The following is a 9,648-nucleotide window of genomic DNA, read 5'->3' as shown; positions in this document are numbered from 1 at the left end:
CATAAAGGCTGCCCTCTGGATTTCCGTATTTGCACTTTTTTCTATAGCATTTCTCAATAGGCAAAGGCATGCTACAATCTTTATCTTGCGTCCTCATAGTAATAGTTACACTTTCAACAGTTTGAAATGACTAATGCCTTACCACTCTCTGGTTTTAGTAGAATTTTCTTGGTACTTGAGCTGGATCCCTTTCTCCAAGGTATGTGTGTTCCTTATTTGTCACATGCTGGATGCTTTGAATGTCTTCCTCTGATTGCATTGCTTTTCGTCAAAGCCAGCCGCACACGTTTGCAATTGAATTTCCCAGAGCAGCCGGCTTCAATTTGTGATTAAGTCCTTGATTTCTTTCTGTTGTCAAGTCAAGGAGGAGGAGGAGAATGGCTTGAATCAATGGCTCCCTCCCTCTGTCATGCTGTTGTTCCTTTCGGTAATTTTTACACACTTTATAGGTCCCTTGAGTCCGTCCCAGTCCTTTCTCTGCCTCTTGCCTTCTGTACAGCTTCTTTACATTCGTTAGCTAAACGTACAGTCTGCCAGTATCATCTGTTGATTGACTCATTCCAGCGCATCCAGCTCCAAGTGCTTAAAGCAAAGTAACAAATGAGCAGAGATTGCCCCCCCCTTTTGCATCTGGAAAAGAGCCATGAAAGATTATTTCCCTTTTCTTCCCTTTCCAGTGTTGCAAACCTGCACCGCACAACTCTTGTCCCCAATTCTAAATGGGTTGATCCAATGAATGGCCGTTCTTCTCACCTAAAAATTCACTGTTCTTTTTCTAAGAGCAGTCTATATTTCAGTCATAAGGTGGTGCTTGGTAATAGAATCGCTTTAAGCCTTCCATAAATACAGGGGAATGGCACTGTGTGACATTAAGCTGTTCCATTTTATCTGTAATCTATATAATGCTTCAAGTGTGTAAGGAGATTGCAGTCCTTACTTCCCTTCAGCCCTATCAGTTGGGTTCAGTTTTACAAACGTGGAACTGATGCTGACATGCCTAACTTCATTGGTGAGTTTCTGACTTTAATCCACAGCCAGAATCTAACATGCTGTCCTGTGTACGATGCTGGCACCCTGATCTTAAGAACGTTACTTGGAAGTAGGTAAATCAATCAATGTTTATAAGAATGTAAGACTTATTTTTCAACAGATGCAGCTGTAATGTGGCTTGCTGTTTGGTTGTGCTGTAAAGATAATGATGATGATTGAATTTATTTATATACTGCATTTTCCACAAATACATATGCGCTTAAAGTGTTTCACACAATAAACAGCATAATATAATAAAGATAATGTTGCACCAACTAGGATTGGAATGCCGATTTAGTGTGTGCAGATGCATAATTATTTGCAATTTTTTTTTGTTCTAGAGAATGGGGTGCAAAGTAGGCAGGGAACATTTCTTTTTTTGCAGTGATTTCCAAATTGTGGGTCACAGAAACTTTGACTAGGGATAGATACTCTACCAATGGTGGATATTTAACATAGTGTATGTGGAAGTACTAGAAGAAGCTAGTACAGCATAATTTATTTATTTATTTAAGCTTATATACCGCCCGACTAACAACAGCTCTCTGGGCGGTGAACATTAAAAATACAATAAAAATAACACAAAACTGTACACAAAACTGTACAGTCTAAAATCAAAATATAATAATTTAGAATTAACAGGAATTAAAATGCCTCAGAGAAGAGAAAGGTTTTAACCTGGCGCCGAAAAGATGATAGTGTCGGATAATAATGGATTAAAGTGAATCCCCACACCGCCATGAAGCTCACTGGGTGGCCTTGGGCCAGTCAATGCCTCTCAGCCTCAGAGGAAGGCAATGGCAAACCCCCTCTGAATACCGCCTACCATGAAAACCCTATTCATAGGGTCGCCATAAGTCGGATCGACTTGAAAGCAATCCATCATCATCATCAGACTCATGGCAGATCACATCCTTCCCACAACGCATAGTTTATGGAGTTCACTGCAACAAGATATGATGTCTGGTCACCAACTTAGATGACTTTAAAAAGATAACACACTCTTAGTGTGGTGTTGACTATCTTTCCATTTTATCTTTGATGAGCTGTGCATTACTTGAGTGCTTACCTGTTATAACACTAACAAGGAAGCTGAATAAAAGTTGCCTGTTTGGTGCTTATTTTTATAATAACCAGGGAGAAAAAATATCCCCTTTAATGTCTCTCAATTCCTTGATTTTTGGAGAGGGTGAGAGAGTTCTGTGTCTTGCTTTCCAAGTAATCCGAAAGTTGATTAGCTTGAACATTCAGCCTGATGAAATGACAATCCACCTGATGCACACTGTTGACTCAAGCAGAAAATACAAACGCTACCCCCCATGGTGGTTACAATACAATAATTGTCAATTTACTGCTCTCCAACTGTACCCTCTCCCAAATCTGTTTAGCAGCAGGATGACACTCTCTAAACTGAGAATCTGTCAGGACAATCTAGTTTAGCCTGAACATGAACCAGCTCTGTAGTCACAAATGAGTTCACAATTCTAAAAAACATACAGACCAGCCCAACCTGGTACCCTCAAGATCAGCCTTTCCCAACCTTTGGGTCCCCAGATGTTGCTGGACTGCAATTCCCATCATTCCTGACCATTGACCACGCTGGCTGAGCCTAATGGACTTTGTAGTTCAGCAACATCTGGGGATCCGAAGGATGGGAAACGATGCTCTAGATGGTTGGAGGGTGAGGGGGGTTCTGGAGAGCACCAGATTGGGGAAGGCTAGTATAGAATCTGTTACTTGGCCTAGCAAATGGGTAGCTTCTTGCTCAGGAATACCATTTTTGACTGAGTGCAACCTAGAACATGCTCCCAGAATCCTTTGTGACACAGATTGCCTATCAGGAACATAGAAAAGTGCCTTGTTCCTGGTCAGATCAGGTGTTCATCTAGCTTGATTTTGTATACTTTCACCGACACTGACTCACCCAAGATGTTGTATATCATCTACTACTAATTATTTTATTTAAACCCAGGATTGTCAAGCACACAGGAATTTACTAGCAGACAGCAAAGGGTAGGACTAGGTCTAATGGTTTTAAGTTGCAGGAGCGTAGATTCAGATTGGACATTAGAAGGAACTTCTTGACAGTAAGGGCAGTTGGGCAATGGAACCGACTGCCTAGGGAGGTGGTGGGATCCCCTTCGCTGGATGTCTTCAAGCAGAGGCTGGACAGCTATCTGCGGGAGATGCTCTAGCTGTGGATTTCCTGCTGTGAGCAGGGGGTTGGACTTGATGGCCTACAAGGCCCCTTCCAACTCTATGATTCTATGAAATATAGAAAGGGCTCCCTTAGGAAATGATGGTCTTAGGAATTGAATATAAAGTAACTACCTTAGAAGCAGATACACTTAATGATGTCGTCCTTGATAGATGCACTACTCTTACTCATTTGGAGTATTATGCACTAAAGGGATCTTTTTTATCTGACAAACCACAGGTGAGAAAATTCCCATTAAAACATTGTGAGACTATTACAAAATGGAAATGGAGTGATGTAAACCTAATTGTGGCAACAGGACATTCATCCTTCCTTCTGTGAGGAGTTTTGTATCTTGCAGGTGGCTTTCAACAAATATATCTGTTTTGGAAATTTCCTTTATCTGTCCTGCGTATCTGAAGAATAGCTATTTTTAGTATGTGTAGAGGGCTAGATTTCTGGCTGGAGTGAAAATTAAGTGTTTGCATCATGCTTGAAGGTCTGCGGTTGCCTCTTATATGTTGGGATCAGCTCTTTGTCACCGTAGTTCATGTGGATGTGCTGTTGTTGCCCCCTGTTGAAGTGTTAGCTCTTTCATACATGGAAAGCTTGGTGTCGTTAATATTTTCAGAAGGGAACCTAGTCCATGGAAGCTTATACCATAATAAATGTTGTATGTTTTAAGTGCTGGAGAACTTAATAGCAGAAGAGAGATGATGGAATTTGATATGAGGAGTCCCATAGGGACATGTGTGTGAAATACCAATCACATCTGCTTTGGAGGGGAGCACTCACTTCCCATCTTAGTAGTGAGTGTTGTTCCGTTGAGTTAATGTAGAATTCTTAGGAAAAGGACAAGTGGTGTTGTGTAATGTGATTATGAACTTCCTAAAGGAATGTGACATGATGAAACAAGGTCATGGCTAGTTGAGAAAGTGGGGTGGGGCTATTCAGGGGGGGCAATTTAAAGGGTAAGCACCTATTTGCAAAGAAAGTGAGACCTTATTTGCAAGTGCTGTGGAGTACTTGGCATACTGTGTCCAGTTCTGAGCGCCGCCATTTAAGAAGAATGTGCACATTCCAGTTTGTTGATAGAGAAGGATGACAAAGATAGTGAGGTGCCTGGAGACCAAGTCCTTACAAGGAAGCATGGAAGGAGCTGGGTATGTTTGGCTTGGAGAACCATGCTGTCACATCAGTGATGGAGCAAATTTGTTTTCTGTTGCTCCAAGAAATAGGACCCAAACCAGTGGGGTCATTTCACAAGGAAAAACTATGTAGACTAAACGGTCAGAAGAACTTCTTGGTGGCAAGAGCTGTTTGAGAATGGAACAGACTGCGTCAGAAAGTAGTGGTGGACTCTCCTTTGTTACACTTTTTTTAAACAGAGGCTGGATGGTCACCTGCAAAGGATGCTGTAGCAGCCGATTTTCTTCATCAGCAGGCGTTTGAACTAGATGGCCTTTGAGGTCCCTTTCAGCTCTATGATTTTGAGTGTGGCTGATTTCATGACTGATGTCCTGGGAAAGTGGGGCTGGGTGTGCGCATAATTCTTTGCAAACCGGCTGGCGTGCATACAGATTCCAATTTTAATGTTTCTTCATTACTGTAGCCTCTGCTCTTTTCCTTTAATTGGTTTTTGTAATATCAAACTTTACAATCCATTTTCCCTCCTCCTGTAAGATATTTTACATGAAGTCCACCCATTCATTTAAAGGGTTTGGCTGTTTAAAAAATTAACATTGGAAATGGGTGTTGGAAACCTTTATTTAAACTTTGATATGCATTGAGATCTTGCTCACATTAACTGTTTTTGAATATATACTACCTGTATATAAAATGTGTTTTGGAATCCTGTTCTTTTCAGTGGTTATGGTTAATGCAAGAAGATACTGATTCTAGGGTGATAGTGTCCAGACTCTGGAACAGCCCCGAGAAATAACACACTCACCCACTCCATTGCAGTTTAGGCACTTGCTGAAAACCTTGTTGGTCTTGGTGTTTGATGGCTCATGATTCCAGCTATTATGATTTTAAATTTTTTGCTGCTCTTTATGCTCTTGTCCGTATTTGGTTTTTGCTTTTTTGTTTTATATTTTTACTGTTATACATTGCCTGGATATGTTAGATGACAAGCGGTATATAAATATTTTTAAATTTCTGATCTAAGTGTGTTGTTCCTTTCCTAGAAATCTGTTGAATAAAACTAATCAAAATGCAACAGTGTTGATGTATTGGCCTTAAAAAAAAAACTTCATTGTGAATGTTTTAGGCTCATTTATTCAAGGCCTTGTCACTCCCCATTTCCAGAGCAGCTCATTTTGTGCCATCTCTGAGCTGTTGTTTGAGAACAAAGTGACAAATAGCTTTATACCTGAGGCAGTGTATAGTCCGCAGTCCTATTGCTGGCTTTAGAGAGAGCTGCATGGTACAGCTTGGTTTCCTCTGACCCCCTCAGTTCTCTTCACCTTCTTATTTACATTACTAGTCAAAGTTGCCTCTGGGAGGCAGCAGCAAAATCCAAGCTATGTTTAGCACGAGTAAATGTTACTTCCTTTTAATTGCAAGACTTTGCTCTGTACTTTCCAGCTGTCAAGTGTGATCGTCTTTGCAATCCAGTAAAATATAATGGCTTTGTTTGCTTTTCTTCCTTCTCCAGGACTCCTGAACAATGCCCAAGTGTGGTGTCCTTGTTATCTGAAAGTTACAACCCCCATGTCCGTTATGGAGCAGCCATGGCCCTGGGAATCTGCTGTGCTGGTACGGGAAATAAGGTATGGTCAACAGTATCCAGGCTTGCTATCCTTCCTCTTCCATTAAAGTCCTCTAACGGAAGAATTTATGGTTTTAAGGAACTTCAGAAAGACCATCCTGTCCAGTAAGTGCACCACGCAATGTGCTGCATGTAAACACGATTCCTGAGCTTTGGGGCCCTCTTAAAGAATCTTCACAGGAAACATTTTTCAGTGGAAAATTAAGTCATCCTAACCAACTCTACTCAGAAATAACTCCAATTGAATTCAGTGGAATGTAATCCCAGGTATGTAGGGTTGGGATTGCACCATAAAGCTGCAAATCAGAAAAATAGGGCTGTCATCTGAATTATTGTTATTGTTATTGTTTATTATTATTATTATTATTTGATGATGATGATGATGATGATGATAAACCTCATCATCTGGTGATGATGATGATGGTGGTGATGATGAAAAAATTATATCCCACCCTTCCTCCCAGAAGGAGCCCTGTACAGCAAACAAAACATTTCAAGTGTGTGAGAGATACAGATATAGGCTTACTATCTTTGTTTTTAAGTGATATATATATATATATGTGTTGAACCAGGCATAATCTGACAAGAGGAGATAAAGGGAAATGCTTCTTAACGTGCTTGCCATCTACAGTTTTGATAAGTACTTGTATTAAAAATAATTTTTTTTAAAAAAAATCTGTTGTCCAATTAATTGGACAGCCTTTAGTTTAGGAAAGATTTTTTAGATAATCATTCTAACCAATTAATTAATTAATTGCAGAGCTTGGAAAAGTTACTTCTTTTGAACTACGACTCCCATCAGCCCAATCCAGTGGCCATGCTGGCTGGGGCTGATGGGAGTTGTAGTTCAAAAAAGTAACTTTTCCAAGCTCTGATTAATTGATTAAACATACAGAAAAAGCAGCCATTATTCCAATGATCAATATGTGAGGAAAATCACACTGATTTTATTATTCGTTCAAATGTGCAGTGCCCATATGGTTTTTCTCCGCTTTGTACTGTACTGGAGAGCTTCCTTAGGTACCCTCAGATTGAAGATGGTTCAATCCATTTTTTGTTAGCACATTTTTAGCTGCCGCCAAAGTTCTCTGCAAAGGATTTAAGCTCTAGGCCTAGCAGTGTCTTCCAGGAAATTTAGCAAAATTAGCCAAAATTAGGTGATAGCGCGTATTGCCTGCCTGTTGTTGTTTAGAACTGTAAACCAATATTTTTATTAAGATCGTAGTTCAGAAATTAGTGTTAGGTGAACAGGCACAGATACCCCATTTGGTCTTATATTCAGTTTGATCTCCAAAGAAAAATATGGCATGCTTTGAGCTCGTGTTGCCCTTCTATGTCTCCTTGTCCTTCAGGAGTAAGCAAGACTGAAGACTGCTATGCGGTCTCTTTTTTCTTTTAGTTGCACTCAGGGGCTCAGGCAATTTTAGACTTCATAGAATCATAGAATAGTAGAGTTGGAAGGGGCCTATAAGGCCATGAAGACCAACCCCCTTCTCAATGCAGGCATCCAAATCAAAGCATTCCCGACAGGTGGCTGTCCAGCTGCCTCTTGAAGGCCTCCAGTGTCGGTGAGCCCACCACCTCCCTAGGTCATTGGTTCCATTGTTGTACCGCTCTAACAGTTAGGAAGCTTTTCCTCATGTTCAGTCGAAATCTGGCTTCCTGCAACTTGAGCCCATTATTCCGTGTCCTGCACTCTGGGACGATGGAGAAGAGATCCCAGCCCTCCTCTGTATGACTTGAAGTAGGTTGACGCTCTTCAGACTGTCAGAGCCATTGAACTGAGAGCCTTCACGGGCCACAGCTTCGGTGCTGGAAAACAGAGGCCTCCTACATACCAGCTCTTCGTCTTCCTCTGCCCCTCCACCATCATTAATCACTGACCTTTCCTGTCTCTGTATAAGTTTCCCCTTCCTGTTTGCAGGCTCTCTGTGTAACAGAACATCTTCTATATTCAACTCTCAGATTCTGCTCCACGTTTTGCCATTCCCTATTTCTGCTTTACTCCATTATCTGAGGGTGTCCTCCATGATTCCTCTTCCTCCTCACATTCTCTGCAGCTGCCTTCTGTACCTGGATTGAATCATAGAGTTGGAAGGGGCCTATAAGACTATTGAGTCCAACCCTCTGCTCATTGCAGGAATCCAAATTCCAGGATTACTTCCTGGAATAGATTAACCTGGCATCTCCAACCCACAAATGCATTGCACCCCTTATTCAGACTCCTTGGCCTGTCTCTTGAAAAGGCCTTTCCTTGTAACGATCCAGATCCTCCTTTCCTCTCTGTGACAGGGCGCTCTTTTCCTCCAGAGAGAGACAAGAGCTGGGAACCTATGATGTAGGAGGGTGGAGTACACTGCACTTTTTCCTCCTTTGTGTATTGCCAGCATCTGCCTGTACTGGACAAAAATGGTCAACCGCTTGGTATTCACAGTCCGAGTCTGTTTTATTTCTCAATAATTTGTATAGGCAGGATAATAGAACCTGCCTGGCTGCAGCTCTGTACTTTAATTGTTTATTTCTGAAATAAAGGATCTTGAGCATCTGTTTATATCAGTGTGTCTTCTGAGGCTTGCATCAACCTATTTTAAAGGCCAAGTTAATATGTTAGAACTTGGGAGATTGGAAATGAAGTTAAGCTTTTAGTTAGACCAAAGAGGCACTTCCATCACGCATCCTCTATAAATAGTCATGAACTCACACAATGTTGCAGATTAAGCCTGAACCAGTAAATGCACAAAAATACAACTTGGCCTTGTAAAAGGCCACATAATTAGAATAAAGGTTTTGGAAAGCTTGTGCAGTGATAAAAGAAATCAGAGTTAAAAAAAAGTAGAGCTGTGCTTCATAAGCCTGCCTCTTATTTAAAGCATGGCTTTGCTTCATCAAGTGATTCTATTTCTATGATTTTGTCCTATCAAGGATGCTTTAGGAGTAGATTTCCTGCATTGGCAGTGGGGCTAAACTGTATCAGTGGTTCCCAACCTTTTTGGTATGGCAACCCATAAGTCCAAATTTACTTGGTTTGGTGACCCATTGATTGAATTTTGGGCCTTAGGTCTTTGGGAACTGTCAGTATCATGCATTTTAACTGCAAGTTTTCCTGTTTCATAACCATTACTTGAGGCATCTAAGCAAAATTTTACTTAATGATTCGTTGAAATATTTATAATACTTACAAAGTTATTCACAGTTTGTGTATGGGAATGTAAGAACACTAACCATCTAATTGCAGGACATTGCTTCATAAGCTATAAAAGCATATGGTCGCACAAGCAGTGTTGGATATAATGAACTACTAATATTTTTAGTAGTTTTATTCTTAATAAAGTCCATTTTGGCAAATGTCAGTTGGATGGCTGGGCTATCATTTTGCCAATGAGTAGGTCTATGGGAGGTTTGATGGTTGACAGACATAATCTCAGCTCATTATTGATGCATAGCCTGCTTCTGTATTTCATCATCCTAGAAGTCCTTGCTGAAAAAACTGTCTCACAAAGATATGTACTGCCAAATGGCAGCAGGACAGATATTGTTTCATCAGCAAGCTCTGGATGCTCAATGGTAACAGGAAGCCAAAATTCGGATAATCTCACAACCAAAAATTTATCTTGGGTGGGGGTCGTATCATATGGCAGTCCGATGAGCA

At 40.8% G+C, this 9,648-nt stretch overlaps 1 protein-coding gene across 1 annotated transcript in view; it reads left to right on the top strand.

Annotated features, from left to right (window-relative positions):
- The window catches only part of PSMD1 (proteasome 26S subunit, non-ATPase 1), a 132,411-nt gene that overhangs the window by 70,442 nt on the left and 52,321 nt on the right, over positions 1-9,648 (top strand). Inside the window, exon 17 of the mRNA XM_061637548.1 lies at positions 5,886-6,000. Within this exon, the coding sequence (XP_061493532.1) occupies positions 5,886-6,000 (115 nt within the window). The remainder of the gene's footprint in view (positions 1-5,885; positions 6,001-9,648) is intronic.

This window comes from Rhineura floridana, chromosome 7, assembly GCF_030035675.1.
Source record: "Rhineura floridana isolate rRhiFlo1 chromosome 7, rRhiFlo1.hap2, whole genome shotgun sequence".
NCBI classification, from domain to species: Eukaryota; Metazoa; Chordata; class Lepidosauria; order Squamata; family Rhineuridae; genus Rhineura; species Rhineura floridana.
This window is presented reverse-complemented; position numbering and strand designations above follow the sequence as displayed.